The following is a 17,612-nucleotide window of genomic DNA, read 5'->3' as shown; positions in this document are numbered from 1 at the left end:
ATAGGAAACAGCAGATGGCTGTCATCTATGAGGAGATTACCTATGTTATATAGATATAGAAGATGTAAATATTTGTCAATTAAATATCTATCAGACCTGCCTGAAGGAGCAATCTACCTCATATCAACTGATTAATCCATAGGATTAAGAGATGTGGAATGATGCAGTGGAGAAAGCTTAAAAGGAACCAGACAGGCTTGTTTAGAAATTTTCTAGTGCTGAAAAGGTTAATAGAGAGACCAGAAAGTTTGGATAGTCACTGCCATAAGTAAGGAGAAATGCTAGGCCACATTCATCCTCCATGTATACCCATGCCTTTTCTGAAGACTGGAAGTGCTGAAACTCAAGCAGTCAGAAAAGGGTTTACCTACTGTCCATCTTTACTGAAACTGTAGCCAGAAAATATTTCCCTTCTTAGCTTACTTCTCTGAGGTGAGTGGTGCTAAAGTGGTTCAGGAAAAAGAAATGAGGGTAGGGAAATGAGAGATGCATATACACATGCATGGCATTGCAAGGCTTTAACTACAGGTATCTTCATTCATGGGGAGAAAACTACCTTTGCTCTTTGGTAGGAACAGTTAGAAAACCAACAGAAGTATCTTCAAAGTCCCTAATGAAGATAAAATTTGTTATTACAGATCAGTTCTCAGAATCAAAATTCTAAGTCTACTTTCTTTAACTTACAATGTAATACTTTGGGGTGACAAAGTTCTTAGGTAATATCTAAGACAGAAAGAACCATGTTAAAGCTAGTGTAAAAGAAGAACTTGTAATTCATAATGCTTAGTTTTTGCCAAGTTAAAAATGGTTTGTATTGTATATGAAATAAGATACAGGTTATTCTGACATTGGCCGATAGATTACTACAAACTCTAAGAACTAATCTAACAATTTCACTTATTGGTAAAAAGCCTGAATTTTAGATTCATTGAGTCAGTATTTATAATATATGAATTTATCATGAATAGATTCTGCATCATTTAAAGAGAAGTTAAGTAACTCATTGTGGCTAAAACTGCTCAACACATGTGCATGCATATCTCCACCTACTTGAAGGCATATAATTATGCACATGTATGTATACAGGTAATACATTTTAAAATTTTAAGACACAGAGCCAGTCCTAAGTCATAGACCTTTAAATTATACATTGTGTTTAGTCTGTGTCTTAACTCCACTAGCAGCAGCTCTGTTCAAACATAGAATTATGCTCAAAAAATTCCAAAACAAACAGCAAACCCCATATCAAACAACTAACCTCCCCCTCCCCCCAACAAACAATATTAAAAAAACCCAGTAAAATGCAAACAAAACAACTTCCCCTCCCCCACCTCAACAACTTCAAAAAAAAAGTTTTCTAGAGACTTATTGTGGACAAGCTATATCAACTTCAGATACCAGAAAGGAAGTACTTCTGCATATCACTAGCCAGGTCTGTAATCTAGTTTCTCAGAATCTTACTGACTTGCCTAAATTTAGCTTAATTTCACTGCAAAGGAGGCAAACACTTTTCATGGTAATAGAGGACACTCATTTCCCACTGGGTTAAGATGTATTGGCATAAAATCTAACATTTTTTGAGCAGAAAATTCACTCAAAATACAGAACACTTTGTCTTTTTCTTTCTATCTCAGGCGTAATCATTTTCATGTCTAAATAACTGAGACACTAATCATATAAACTTGGGGCTTTTCTTTTTAGTATTTTCTTATCAATTATCTAGACTTTTTTTTTATTGAAAAGTATCATATATACAGAAAAAAAACCCAGAAGTAAATATTAGAAAACATATACAATGGCTTATGCAGTTTCATCCATCTAAAGCAGTCTGATAGTTCCGAACTCATCCAGCTCGAGCACATCTTCATATAAGCATTCTGTATATGTCACTATATACGAAGTAAGGTAATAGCATACAGTTACCAAATTACTTTTTTAGGACACTGAATCTTGCTAGCATAGAAGGACGAAACAATATTTTCCCACATAGGACAGGTGACAAACTAAAATCTATCCTATATAGGATAGAAAGACAAGACAAAATTTTACTAATGTTCACTTATTTCTTTCTTTTTCTTAATCAATACAATGGAAAAATAATTTTAACTCCTGTATGACAGATGTTTCACATTTCCTTACAAGGTTTTTTTTTTCTTTTTTTAATTAACATAATTAAAATTGTTTTGGAAAATGTAATGAACTACGGAATACTAGGCCAATAATGCCTTGCAAATATATTTTGCGTTGCCCTTAGATTTTGAAAGAAGCCAGTGTAAAAGGCAAAAAGATGTCAAAAATAATATAATAGGAAATATTAGAAAACATCCCAAGTAAAAAATCTCTATATTTTCAAGCTCTCGTAAGATTTTAAAGTACCTAAAAAACCCAATTAACATTCTTGGGTTTATTTTATATACATGAAAGTAGGAAACAATTAGTTAATCTGTGATTTTTAGTAATGCTAAAGATTTACAAAGTGGTTCATAGTTTAAGATTAAAATTCAGTGATCTTTGACTAAAACCTAGAAGTGTATTATCACCTTATACATTAAAGAAAAGTTTATAAAAAACACTCACATTTGAGTGTGGCACTGAAATTTATAAAACACTGACTAAAAGAACTGCTGAGAAACATGGAACATGTATGTACAAGGAAAAAAGAGGATCAGCAAATTACTAAAGGGGAAAAAAACATTCTCTTAAAGAACATGTTATGTTGACCCCTTGCAGCCTTAAAGTTTTTAAGACTTCCAAGGAGCTGCTGTGACTTTCTATTCCCACACAAAAACTCACTTGTTTGATGCGGTCTGGATTAACAGTGGTCTGAGGCTGTAGAATGCTGACAGGCTCTGTCTTGGCCACATTTTGAGGCATTTCTCGAATCTTCTCTGCAATGAAGCCATGAACCGCATTTAGTGCTTCAACTGTTCCCTGGATCAGACACACACGCTCTGTTGTACCTGCAAATATCGTAAGTCGATCTTAATAATGTTGATTTTTCAAGATCCCACAAACTGCTTTAATGATAGCTTAAAGATGGCACTCAAAATCGCAAAACCGACTAGTCATACCTCCGTAAATACACAAATGAGAGATTTCCAAAAGATAACATACATATGATCTGAAGATGTTTTAAACAACTCCTATTTGTGTAGATCCTACAAAAACATAACTTCCCAAGCCAATATGGATAATGTAAATTAGACCTAAACAAACAACAAAAAACCCTACTAAAACTCCCAACATTAGGTTCTGTTGAAATATTAGCAAATACTGTTAGTTAAACCACATTAATCTTATCTTTTATATATTACCTCATAGAATTTGCAGTTCTATGCAGAATGCCAACAAACATTAAATAACCATCATAGCTTTAGTTATAGTTCTTTAGAAAAGCTGCACAAAATCATAGGCATTATGCAAGGATTAGAGAAATGTACCAGGGAGGTAACCGCCTTCGTAAAAGTCCCTTCCTATCAAGTTTACATCTTTAGTAACATCTACTGTTATTGGCTCCAGTTATGCTCCCTACAACACTCCAACACAGTCTTTAACAGAGAATGGTACAGTAACCTTAATCATTTGCGAGAAAAAATTGGTTTTTATTAGTAAATGCTTTTCATCTGCTTCTGTAGATGATCTCTAAAGATTAAATATTACCTAAGGATGAAACAGCAGACTAAGAGCCCTGCATGCTCATTTACTTAATGAATTCATGTACACTTAAAATCTTTAGAAAACCTTTTCCTAAGAAAGAATATCAGGCAATTCTAAAATTCAATTTTGTGTAAGAAGCTTTACAGCAAAACTGAATGAGAAACAAACTTATTTTTCTATTAAAATATGTTATTTTAAAAGAACCCAAAATAGGATTAAAACATGTCAATCTATTTCAAAAGCTGTCAGGTTAATAATCCAATCATCCTTGAGATAACATTTAAATTAAAATGGTTATATTCTTAAAATAAGTTATACAAGTATCAACCAAATACACATTTCCAACAGCAAGATTTTTAGAACATTTATTTGATCTGCTATAGTGTCTTTTCAACAAATGAAAAAAGGGAGTTTTCCGTAAGTTTACATCTCCATAGGAAGTGAAACTTGGTTCCTAGAAAAAGATTTCTTAATGCCTCTCCCCCCCCCCCCCCACTTGGCTTCCTCGCCCTTTCACAAACAACTTCTGTGGTTTCTGTGTAAAGCAATCCAGCTCTGAGAAAATGCTCTGGGGAGTCTTTACGCTGCAGTATTAATTGTCTCCTAAATGATGAGATGTGATGTGGATTGATCAATGCAGCTAATGCAAGTGTTCTGTAGGTCAGCAGACAACACACCGAAACAAAACACAGATCAGGTTACTTCTGAGCTACCAGAATCTAATACAGAAAGCACTTTACGAGGATGACTACTGTCAAAACAGCTGAAAGGGAAACAGTCAATGTTAAATACAAATTTAATTAGACTTGACTCTTAAGTGACTAAAGCATATTCTAGAATCTATGTGATTTTAGGAAGCGCAATATAACAAAAATATGCTTTATGTCTTACTATGGACCAAACATACTACATTTTAGTCTGTATAAACCAGGATGCAGTAAACTGAAACCACTGTTCCATAAAGATACGCAATTGTGCAAAAGCACATTTCACGCAGAGTAAAATGCAGTTTTAAATGACAATATGTAACACCTTTCCTTCAAGGGTTAGATTAACAAGAAAAAAAAAGTGGAGAAATCATATACACGTACAATTGGGAATTGCTTTAACCTTCTGATGTAATGTTGTTGTATTCACACAACTCTAACAGCTTTTCACTCAGATAACAGAGTACAATAATTTACAAGAGTCACACAAAAGGAAAACTGCCAGTTGTATGACCAACCTGTATAACAAAAATAAGCCTATGATTCACTAATGTTGGTGAAATTTGTCGTTTTAAAAGCTTTAAAGGCTCCATTATTGTCTAAAGTAAACTGTCAGATTATTTATCATGTTCAGTTAACAGCTGCATCCACTCTGCGTATTTCTGTGAACAAAACCTCAGCCATCTATATGCACACCTTTGTCATATGATTTTGATTTTCAAACTAGAATAATATACAAAATTATGAGAATGCATTATAATAATCAATACCTTTGGTGGGGAAGGGGGTAACACTGCCAGTATAAAATTATTATATTATTTTTATAATTTACAATTAAAATCGGAAATTAAGATCATGGTACATTGATTAATGATTAGGTGCATTGTACATTGTCTTCTACATGATAATTTTGCTACAGAAAATGACCAGATGCGGAGTATGTGAGCATCATCCCTGTACATTCAAAAAAACCAGACAAAATATTTTTACGTATGTTTGGTAATACTAAATTCAGTTACAGAAGTTTGCATGTGGTCACACAACAGAAAAACAACTGTCTAAATACATCATACTGATGTAATTTCACGTTAACTTCTAAGGAGCCCAAGTAAATTGCTCAGTATTTGTATGTGGTCTAATTTTCAGCAAGAAAAATGTGGTTTCTCTCCTCTTTCATCAGAATTAAGAATTAATTTGCATGCGTGTTTTAACTTTCCCTTACCAAATAAGAGGCATAATTCAACTGAACAAAGAAGTCTACCTGTACTGCTCACCAAAACAAGATTTTTAAAACCAATAAAGAAGAAAGAAATCTTAATCAGCTGTGGGGATTTTTTTTTGTTTTTTTGTTTTTTGTTTTTAGCAAGAACTTCAAAACAACAGACCAGAAGAGCTTTTAAAGCAACCAACAGAATAAATGCTAGAAGATGCAACAGGATAAAGGATGCTAATGCTTTCAGTGTTTTTCTTTCTATATTTAATAGGCATACATCTATATACATGGTTACTGTTGAACTTTTAAATGTTTGCTTAAGGACTAATTTAATGTGTAAGAGATCTACTGTATTCACAGAAGCACTCATTAAATGTCAAGTATGTTTCTGTATTTTATGAACCTTAGTTGTAAGTTTCGGGGAATGCTCTGTACCATTCAGAAAAGACTGCATAGCATTTATACAACTATACACTTTTCCTTGGGCTCTTACACCAATCTTAAAGTGCATTTTAAAACCTAAAAAGCACAATGCACTACCACCCCAGGTTAGTCCCAATCCATTCAACTGATCAAATTTCCTTATATTTTTCCAGAATACCATGCCAATTTCTTTGACACTGAAAGGGAAAACCTGACACAGGAGTCAAAGCTAAAATCTTAAATAAACGAAAGGTTGCACTACAATCTCCCATCAGCTGATCTGCATTAAGCTTTTCATTTGACAACTCACAGTACAGCAGTCTACTAACCCTAATGTCCTATACATTTATTCTTGTGATCAAATGTCTTTTAGAGTGGGATTCTGTGTAACACTGTCACCAACTGCTTCAGCCTAACACTGATCCTGCAAAAGCTCTCGATAACACAGGACTGCACTTTGACACCACGACAAAATGCACACAACCTTAAAACAGCAAGACATTAAGAACAAAACTTGACTTTTTCCAATTAAACCAGCATTTTTAATAGCAATTAATATGGCTGAATAAAAGTAGAAAACATTGAAGGGAATCTATGAAAGAGATTATCTCACTGTAAAGAATTCGTTGATATCTGTGTTACAAAACCAGGATATCCTTGACTTTGATTTTAAATTTCATGATTACTAACTGGCTGCAGTTAGCTCCACTCTTCTTTCGGAGAGAAATAAACTGTTACCCTTAAAGTTTCATATGCAATTACTCCTGAAATTCTAACTATTAATGTTTCCTACAGCTACATTATACTCCATATGAGTCAAGCACCTAATAAAAGCAGAAAGTTAAAATAAGTGGTCTATTTCTTGATACATGTTAACAGATGTGATGATTAACAAGCACGTGCATTTATGCATGTGATTTGCTGAAATCTTAAAAAGTAAGTTAGAACTTGGGGTCCTTTAACATCAGTCTTCAAGCGTTTTCTGATCAGGAAGCCTAACTAGCTTTAGCAGAAGAAACTGCTGAACTCATAACACAACTTCTAGGTATCCCATACAGATAGCAATGCACATATATGTGCATATATATACATATTCATACTCACATATATGCCAATTTGTTTAATTGAATATGTGACTCATTCACTAGAATTCATATATCATATTGAATCAAGTTTAAAAATTTCTGCAAAATGCGTGAACTGCATGAGTTCTGAGAGTTTTATGAAAACATCAGATTTACAGTCCATTGTGCTCTGGTCACAACAGTGAACTACGTGAACCCAGGTTTAACATAGTTATGAGTCTGAAGAAACGGATTATTCTCATGTGAGAGAGAAACCTAGAAATTTAAATAGATTTAAATAAAAGGAAAAAAACCCATCACTCTTAATTTTTATTAAATGCTTAGAACGGACGGTGAGTCATCTTACAAAGCAAACAATCCTTTGAATATAAACCACTTTGTTGGGTATCAGCTAAGAATTTGATGATTTTGCCAAAATTATATAAAAGGAAATGAGGAATTAATGATTATTGTTACACTGTTATGTGTAAGGCAGGAAACAAGGTTTATAACTAGTTTTGTTTAAGAATTATTCATAAAACCCCTGTAGATTCCACTGCAAAAGCTGGTAAATTTCCCCATAACTGAAGGCAAAGGCCAGATATTTTGTCTTGCTATGGTTTTATGAAGGAATTTACTTAGATAAGAACTATTCAGAGAGAAAGTGCATGTGTGCAAATCAGTAACAAAGGACTGCAACTGAAAGTGAGCACCACCTAATTATGCTTTGGGAAAGCATGTTTCTAGAAAATAAAGCTCTAGAACTAAGCAAGACCTCAAACCATGGACAGTTCATTTGGGGAAATCGTCTTCATTTATTATTTGCAAAATGATCTGTAACAAGTAACTATTTAAACAAAGAAAATTAAAAACCACCTGATTCTGTTATAACATTAACATCTATCTGTGAAAGCAGTTAGAAAGGGATCAAGAAGAATTTTTACATTTTGCTGCTATTAAATTGTATGTCAGAGAAGAACTTCTCCAAAATAGTACTTGGGGAAACAATGCCCTATCTATTTTCCCTTCTGCCTCTCAAATTGTTCAGTAAATAGGCTAAAACTGCCATCTTCTTCAGTTTCATTAAGCTGGAAAGCGAACCCATTTCCTGTAAGGGTCTGTCCTCAAGAATAAAATAATGGAAAAACCTCATAAAACAAAATACACTTAATAATTTAATTGCTATTTAAATGTTACTATTCTTCCCTATCAGTGAACAATAAGCATCTAAGTAAATAAAACATTTCAACAGAAATATAATACTCAAGTCTGATGAAAATGTGATGGCCTCTGAGAACAAAAAGTTGTCAAAATCATTAAAAACCAAGCACATGCAATACTAAAAGACCAAATTTGGTGGAAAAAAAACCCAGAGCTGACCTTATTTTTGGAAGAGGACCATAGAATAGAAACAGAAAAATTACATGTGATTTTCAAGATATCTGGACTGAATTGTCCTATCAGCAAAAACACTTAAGAATATTTCTCATGTAATATTCAGTTGGCAATTACAGCTTTTATGATATGCTACAGAAATATGAACCTTCGTTAATAGTGCCTCCTACACATACAATTACCAAAGGAAAAAAACCCACCTATTTAAACAGAAAATATACTTCGAGAAATTGTAGGAACTGATATATTTTATAATTTAGAGTGATAACACTTCAAATCACCAAGGGAGCTTTTCTTCTCAAAAATACTCAAGTTCCATAGTTTAAAAGCCTGTGAAAAGCTTTGAAAATCCTCCTGGATTGCCAAGAAATGAAATCACCTAATATATTCCTTACTACGTATTTTTTTTGGAGGAAGACAATAACATATTTTAGGTAAATAAACTATATTCAAGGTTCAGATTAGAGAGTCTATTAAAATATTTGTACTAGATTTTTTTTTATATGTATTGCAAGTAACAATTGACAATGTTAACGGAAACATGAATTTTCACAAGTATGGTTATTATTACTGAGTGTTTCAGAACAGGAAGAATATTGCCATGTCAAAGCCAGGATGATATTTTGATGCAGTCATATAACACAAATACAGAACGGGCACTTAGAAACACACATGCACAAACACAAAGACACACTTCTTTTGTTTTCGTCTTTTGTGCTCCTTTCTAAATCTTAGTCCAAATCCATATTGTGCTTATAGCAAATTCCTTCCTGACTTCCAGACTGGAATCCTTTTAGAGCATGTCCTTTGGTTCTTCGATGAATGGCATTTACACTTCTCTAAATTTAGCTTTCTAAAATTTATGCATTGAGTCCAAGGTAGCTGTTTAAGAAAGACAGGGACATCCAGGAACAATGCATAACCTTTGGATGGAATAAGCCCACAAAGATACAAAGCTCTCACCCTTAACTATGCAGAGTATAGTATAGGCTCCTCGAAGGCTCACTATATACACATACACACATAAGACAATATCGTTTTCCATAAAAAGCTACAACTTAAATGTTGGATTAATCTTAATATTAAAGCTATGATTATTACTATTAATACTATATCACAACATTAAAAGCATTGCATGGTTATAAGAATAAGGCAGTATGTTAAATGATCTTGATGCAGTAAGAGGTAAACTGAAATGCCAGTAAAAAGAGATATTTCCCTCCAAAAGCAAATGCCAGAATTATTTCCAACCAGAAAATTTATATAAATTTACAAGTATTTTGTCATAAAGAAGTCCACAATGAAAGAAGAAAAACCATTACCTAGGCAGTATTTTCTAAATAGAACTTTTAAACAACTTTTTGCACTGGATGACAGCTAGTTTTTATTTTTATAGCCAACACAGTTACACATTCCTAAGCATTCAAAAATGCTCGCTTCACAGATATTTGCTGAACTATTTTAATTCTTGCATAAAATCACCTTTAGAATAGTAAAGGTAGATATAACAGCCTTGGCAAGTTCAGTAGCAATGAGCTAAAGATCTTGCTGAATCCCTTTTTTACATGTTCTAAAAAGCCCACAGAAGATTTTTTTTTTTTTTTAAAGGGAAAAGAGAGAGTTAGGAACATGTCATTTTCTTTACTTTCTGTACCCTTTCAGCATCAGAAAGAGAAGTGAACAAAATATTTCCTACCAGTACTATGGCCACTACAGATCAAAGCCTTTTTTATGGGCCATTTTGCAAGTATTTTCAACTATTCAAAAGAATAATGCCACAGTTCATTATTTATACAAATGATACCACATTTCAATGTTTATATTATTGGTTTGAAGGAAATCTGGGCAGCTATCTCATTTAACTTCACTGATAAAGAACAGGGCAGAGGAGCAGGGTTTTTTCCTCTGCTTTTGAAGCATGTCTGCTTGTAAACTGAATGGTGTCAGAATTCACCTGGAATAAATACTAAAAATGTTAACGGCCACAAGATCATCATCATATCCTTAATTCCATGGATATTGCCACTGAAGTCATTGATATTTCACAGACAATAAGTCTCCAACATAAATCTGACTGTGAGATAAGAACCTGGACTGAATATACTACTAACCTATTGAACATATTATTGGGTTTCATTCTCCTCATTTCTGTTCAGTATTAAACAGAAAAAATTAAGCCAATAAACCACTATATTCTTCTAGACAGAATTACAAGTAATATGGCTTTTTTTGTATTACAACAAACGTGTAAGTCTATTTAAAGACTATCTGGAACTTCTGAGTTTTTGCACCCCTAGTCCTGTTGTGGGTTTGTTTTTTTTTAAGACAGAAATCCAGTAAATCCCTTTTTAAAAATTTAAGTAAACTTTTCTGACCAGTCCTAGCTTATATGTTCTAACACAGAAATCCTTTAACATCCCTAAATGTGCTATTATTTAGCTAGCAGAAACGTGTTAATCTTCCAGTATACCTAATCAGATAGATCTCGATAAACTAAAGAATGATCATTTCTAACATAAATTCATACATGGTACTGTCTCTGATGAAGAGTGCCAGGTTATTCAAAGTTTATAATAAAAATAATAATAAAAGTCACATTAAAACAGGATGATCAGATCTCATTACACACTGATATTGTGATTAAAAAAAATCCCTGAAAGACAAAGTAAACATTTACTACCACTTCAAAGATAATATTACAATGTGAACTGAAGTTATGTATACCCAAATGCACAAGCAACATGTGTAAACCAACATGAAATAAACACACTTAAAATGTAACTACTTTATAATTACCTAAAGAATAACTCGCCCCCCAGTTAAACCATAAGCTTAACATCATGCACAGAAAACATCAGGAATCAGCGTGAAAGAGGAATTTGCATCTGAGATGACTTCAGGGTAGCAGTTTTTTCACTACTACTCTTCCAGAGAGCTTCCCCATGAGCTGCAATTTCTAATGAATCTGTGGAAGTTTCTAATGCTCAGATATTCCCCCATGGTCCTGCTGTGCAGTGATATAAGACTGAGTTCAAAGAATTGAGAACCTTACAAGTTTTCCTCCTGAACAGGCCAAGGAGAAAAGACAAATTCACCTCTAAAAATCAGATTCACTACTGGTGCAAATACCCATGAAGTTGTCTCTTTTGTCTGTTTGTCTGAGAGCTTACCTTTATGCAATGGCAGCAGAATTATAAATGAAGAATGTGAGCTTCATGAACAGAACCTAATCTCTGCTAATTACCTGTATGAATTCTTTATCAGGAACAGCCCAGCTTTCTACAATCTTAAGTCTGTTTCCTTGCTCAACACTAAAACAGGGATGCTCATACAGCTTCTCTATTTGAGCAGCAGGGGAGCATTGCAGGTACGTGTGTTAGGAATGGACAGGAAGGAGGGTGCAATAGCTATTCCTCTCCTCTCCAACTTTAGAACTTCTCCCTTTCTGCAGGAAGAAGGTGGAGCCCAGTTACTCTGCTGAAGGAACAGATAAATACCAATACCATTCTAATCATCATGTATCAGGTGGTATCACACTTTCTGTCACAGGATTTAGAGCCTTAGGGATAGGCACTCCCACAGTGAGATAACACTAGCCAGCCATTAAAGAGCATTTACACTCCCCAAGCCTTATGATCCCTAACCACTCAAAATAATAGCATCAGAGTAGGTAGTAGTCCTCTGATACACTTTTTAAACATTATTGTGACAAATTCAGATAGTATCATCAATCCAGACAAAGTATAATTTTTAATGTGCATTAACAAGCCAAATTAACCTGAGATAGGAATGTATGTTAAGATGAACATAAGCGTGAAATGCTCTGAAGGACTTAAATGCCTGAGAAAGGGACAACCTGAGAGCCCCCTGCCCCTTCTCTTTTTCCCCAATATCACTACCATCAATAAAGATAATGCCCTCAAAACTTAGTTGTTAGAATGTGGAGTCTTTGAGATTACTTGTGGAGTCTTTGAGATTTCCTATTTCACTATTGACTAGCCATTTTCTCAACTGCCTTTTTGGCAAAATAAAATTTATCTTTGAATTTTGGAGTTAGGACATACAAAACCTGTGCAAAAGGTACAGCATGATAGCTTGCTAAAGAAATGTCACTTAAAAGCTAACAAGGTGCATTATCGAGTATCATTTGAAGTTTCAGTAAACAGAGAAAATACTAACTAAACACAGTGAAATTTTCACGTTGAAAGTGGACTGAAATCAACTGCATTGGCATACTAATTTCAAAATTAGCACATCCAAAGCACTGGTAGTTGAAACTTTCGGTAACTCCTAACAAACACTGCTTGACATCAAAGGAGTTAAGCTACTTTAAATATGGGTTCATAAAAATTATGTCTAACAAGACAATAGACTGGGAACAACAAAAGTTGAGTAAAAGTCAGAAGAACCAGCACCATTTAAATAATTTGCAGAGGCAGGATGCCTATTAGTAACATATTTTGATCATTTCAATCTAGACATAGTCAAAATAATTACCCCCCAAATAAATACTGCTCAAGTTTTTAAATGAAAAAAAAATTAAGCAGAGAATTGATTGAAATAAGCATATCCATATTTTAATGTCTTTTTTTGACAGAGGCTTGATAGGTTTTTTGACAACCTGATCTAGTTGAAGATGAACCTGTTCACTACAGGAGGGCTGGACTAGATAACCTTTGAAGGTCCCTTCTAACCCAGACTATTCTATGATTCTATGTTTCTGGAAGTAGGCGAATGCGCAGTACATTAAAAAATAGCTCTCTAAAATGAAACAGATTCAGCTACAAACAATTGTAAATAAAGAATTGTGTACTACTGAAAATGAAAGCCTAGCAAGAAACATATTTATTCTAGTCTAGGAATAAAAAAAAATTGCAGTACATAGTCTCTAATCGTGGACAGAAAAAAACATAAACAAAATGAAAATCATCTACATATATCTTGTATTGATCCAGACCATGTTTCACAACTATACACAGTAATACTCTTTTCTGAAACTTTAACTTGCACCTACTTAGAACAAGTAGCCAAATGAACAAAACTTCAGTACTAACAGTATATCCTCTGTTTTCACAGCTTAGAGGCTGTAAGGTGACTGTTTCCAAAGCTGTTATTGACCAAATATATAAAAACTATGTCAGGTTTTAAAATATACCTGCTTTCCTCTAAATCTGACTTTAGATAACTCCTGGCAAAATAAAAAAATCAATCTGAAAATAAGAGTGAAATTCCTATTCATTCTGAATTTTAACACTAAATAAACAAGGAACGTTTTACAAAGTATATAACAACTTTACAACAGACGAATACATCCTAAAACAAGAAAAAACAGATGCAGTACAATCTTTATTCTTTGACTATTCAGGAGATTTACATTGTCAAGGAAATAATTTTTGCCCATTTGAAAAAGAACTTTCCAGTCTCATTAGATTTCTTAATCTCACAAACAATCTGAATCACAGATTGTTTATTCCTGTGTGATATAAAAAAAAAACCAATGCCTTTTTTCCTTTTTTTTAATCCCCACTCCTGAAAAAAAACCAAGATCAGAATCATGACAAAAATAACATCAAAACCTCCAAGTAATTTCATGAAGCTGGAATTAATAAAGCCTATTTCCCTACAGATTTGCATCTTCATGTCTAAGGTATGAAGGTGCAGGCTCTGACTGAAGCTTTCCCCAGAGCCATTTATTTTCTGAAGGCAACAAATATAGGCTTTTCTGGAGGCCTTCATAGCATCATTCTTCAATGCACAAATAGTTATCATCACACAGCTTTTCAGAATTTAATTATGCAAGAGATGTTGACCTCTGTCAAATGTGAATCATGTTAGTGAAGGATTCAACATTGTTTCACAGAAACATCAGGCAAGGTATCACTGAGGCTGAACAAATGACTTGCTCAAAATCCTCAGAAGCAATGGTATATGCATATACTAATAAAAATTTAAGTATTATGCTTTTGTGTATTTAAGCTATTTGTACGTTTTTGATAAATTAGGACTATTCATTACGAACTTGCCTTTCAACTGAACAAACCCTTCTTACAGTCACAAATGGGGCCCTCAGAAACATAATTATGAAGCAAATCAAGTGTCTTTAAAGAGACTCTTGTAACTCTTTCTAATTCCTCCCTAAGGCTAGCTCCTGAGTTGAACTTTCTGACTAGCAAACAGATACTGAGTTACTAAAGTACTGTGTCAAGTGTAAAAAAAATTGATGTTTATACATATATATATATATATATATATATGTATGTATATAAAATCTGATTAACATGCACTGAATTCGCACTTCCTGCTCAAAATAAAGAGGAATTTTGAGTGCCTGTCCTGGGTTCAGCAGTCATTTTTTCTCCATCTTAGTAGCTGGTGCAGTGCTGTGTTTTTGACTTCCAGCCTGGGAACAGTGCTGATAACACCAATGGTTTCAGTTACTGCTCAAATAATTAGTCTGACCAAGGAATTTCTGAGTCTCATGCTCTGCCAGGGAGGAGGGGAAGCCAGGAAGTAGCAGACACAGGACACCTGACCCAAACCAGCCAAAGAGGTATTCCATACCACAGCATGTCATGCCCGGGATGTAAACTGAGAGTTACCTAGAAGAGCTAGTTCACTCCTGGGGTCGGGCTAGGTATTGGTCGGCGGGTGGTATTGTATTCTCTTCCATTCTTATTTGCTTTATCATTCTTATTATCGGTGATAGCAGTAGTGGTTTGTGTTATACCTTAGTTACTGGGCTGTTCTTATCACAACCCAGGAGAGGTACATTCTTTCAATTCTCCTCCCAGTCCCTCCCGGAGTGGAGGGAGGGAAGAAGCGGGGGAGTGAGAGAGAAACTGCGTGGCTGAGCTTAAACCACGACAGTGCCATGACTCTTACATTCTTATATCAAGATCACTCCAGATTACATTAATGATAGTTATATTCTGAGATGAACTATGAGACCTTGATCATTCCAGCCCCTCATTTTTCACAGCTTTTTGTACTACTCCTAAGAAAACATGCTGCAGACTGTAGAGTTCTAGGTATTAATTACTGAAATGATTAAAAAAAAAGTAGCAAGAAATAACAAAGGTGTTTATACATGCACAAAGGAAATAAGTAAATGCAGTTTACAAGTCAATGCCAAACTGAACAAGAGAAGAAACACTTTAAACAAAGGGATTTAATTACTAAGTTGTGAAAAATACAAATGAAGTAACAAATACATTTTCATCTAAACATTAAGTTCTAAAATTAAAAATAAGCATAAATATACCACATTATTCTGCTGATTATTGTAAGCCTCGTTATTTTGTACTACTTCATTTCTACAATGGTTTTCACTGCAGCATTTGGTATAAGGCTGTATTTTAGTTGCCTTACTAATCATGAATATTACATGGACTACACTCAGTCTTACAACATAAGCCTTTATATTTCTACGTTTCTTGCTACAGTGCTATGGAATTCAAAACATGTGGGACTTACGGACTTGACTAAGCCCGTGGCAATGAAGATGCAGCTGTTCATTTATAAGCAATCATCATAGATACAGAAGTTATAAAATTAAATTTGAAAATCCACTTTCCTAAACTTTTAAATGATTAAATTATAATAGAATCAGTGCTATGTTTTATTAGAAATATTTTTACTCATTAACTTTCTTCCAAGTTTAAAATCAAACCAAACCAATTTTACATAGCATTCTACCTGAGTTCACACCGGGTTAGCATTGCAGATTGAGTATCAGTATTTGATTATTATTGTAATGTTTGCTCCTCACATACCTAATTAGAATATATCATCAACCATGACCCAGTCAAGAGTCTTTTGAGGTTGGCATTACAAATTTTATTCTACATAGGCTCAGGTGCAACTCAACACTGCTATCAGAACTTATTTATATGAAACTTCTACCAGCGAATCAAACCAGAATTATAAAGTGATGTTACTTGCTGGTATTGTAGAAATGCCTAAACAAAGCAAGCAGATGTGATCCACATATAAAATCCACAGATTTCACCTCAGTTGACATCTACAGATAACAACATATGAAATGTATGTTTTCACTGGTATGAAGGGACAGCTGCATACCTGTGCTACAAGTTACTGTTTAAACTGGATACTATATTTTATAGGATTAGGACAGTATCCGGGGTGTAAAGGGCCGATTATGACAGAGTCTGGAAATCCTCGGAAATAGTGCCAAAGCTGAACTAAAGCTAAAGTCCAAAGTTCTGCTGTGTTAGGTGAAACCTTAGAAAGCTTGGTGAGCCAAGCTCAGAGGCAGTGTCAAGATGACAAGGTGATACCAATTAAAGTAATATTTTCAGATGGATAATAGAAATATGATCACATTACCATGGCACTCTTTCTTGGTAATAACAGACAGTTTCCTTATGTGTGTAGGAGGTAGATTTTAATTCCTAGTAGCTCTTTAGTATTTTGTCTTGAGTAGGAGACATACTAACGAAAAGTTTTCTCATCCAATGGCCAGTGTAAGAATCAACAAGTTACTAGTCCTTTTCAAATGCCCAAAACTCTAAATCAAAAAACATTCTTCTCTTTCATTCCTCCTCCTTTCCTTAGTGAAATTTTTCTCTTCAGTAAAAATACTACCCTTGGAAAGCAGTGTTTCCTAAAGCAGGGCAAGACTCCCAATAAGGCATAATCACCAGGATTTTGTGATCTTCCTGCAAAGAAGTAGCTCTAGTTTCCTTTCTACAGATCTAACCACTGACATGAAACTCAGCAGCAATAATCCTCAAGGAACTAAGGTTAGTTTTTCAAAGCAGACAGCCTCCTTTCAAATGTAGTTTCCCCTTTTCCTTGCAGACACCCTGGGGACTTTCTTCAGTAGCACCATAAAGATATAAAATGCAAGCAAATGTGAAAATACTAGAAAAGAGTGTGGGGTAGGCTCTTGGTTAAGAAAAATGTTATCTTAATAGTGGAATGTTGTCATGGTTTAAACCCACCACACAGCCTGTTCACTCACACCCCCCTTTTCTCCCCCAATTCCCAGAGAGCTGGGGAGGAGAATCCAAAGAATGTATCTCCCATGGGTTGAGATAAGAACAGTTTAATAACTAAGGTATAACACAAATCACTACTGCTACTACCAATAATAATGATAAAGGAACTCACAAGTGAAGAGAATACGACACC

At 34.3% G+C, this 17,612-nt stretch overlaps 1 protein-coding gene across 2 annotated transcripts in view; it reads right to left on the bottom strand.

The window, feature by feature from the left end:
• The window catches only part of NOVA1 (NOVA alternative splicing regulator 1), a 154,667-nt gene that overhangs the window by 37,705 nt on the left and 99,350 nt on the right, over positions 1 to 17,612 (bottom strand). For both annotated transcript variants that reach the window (XM_034062325.1, XM_031049075.2), the window contains exon 3: positions 2,794 to 2,960. In XM_034062325.1, coding sequence (XP_033918216.1) covers positions 2,794 to 2,960 — 167 coding nt within the window. The remainder of the gene's footprint in view (positions 1 to 2,793; positions 2,961 to 17,612) is intronic.

This window comes from Melopsittacus undulatus, chromosome 4 (assembly GCF_012275295.1).
Source record: "Melopsittacus undulatus isolate bMelUnd1 chromosome 4, bMelUnd1.mat.Z, whole genome shotgun sequence".
Classification (NCBI taxonomy): domain Eukaryota; kingdom Metazoa; phylum Chordata; class Aves; order Psittaciformes; family Psittaculidae; genus Melopsittacus; species Melopsittacus undulatus.
Note: the sequence above shows the minus strand (reverse complement) of the source record. Positions and strands in the feature narration are given on the sequence as shown.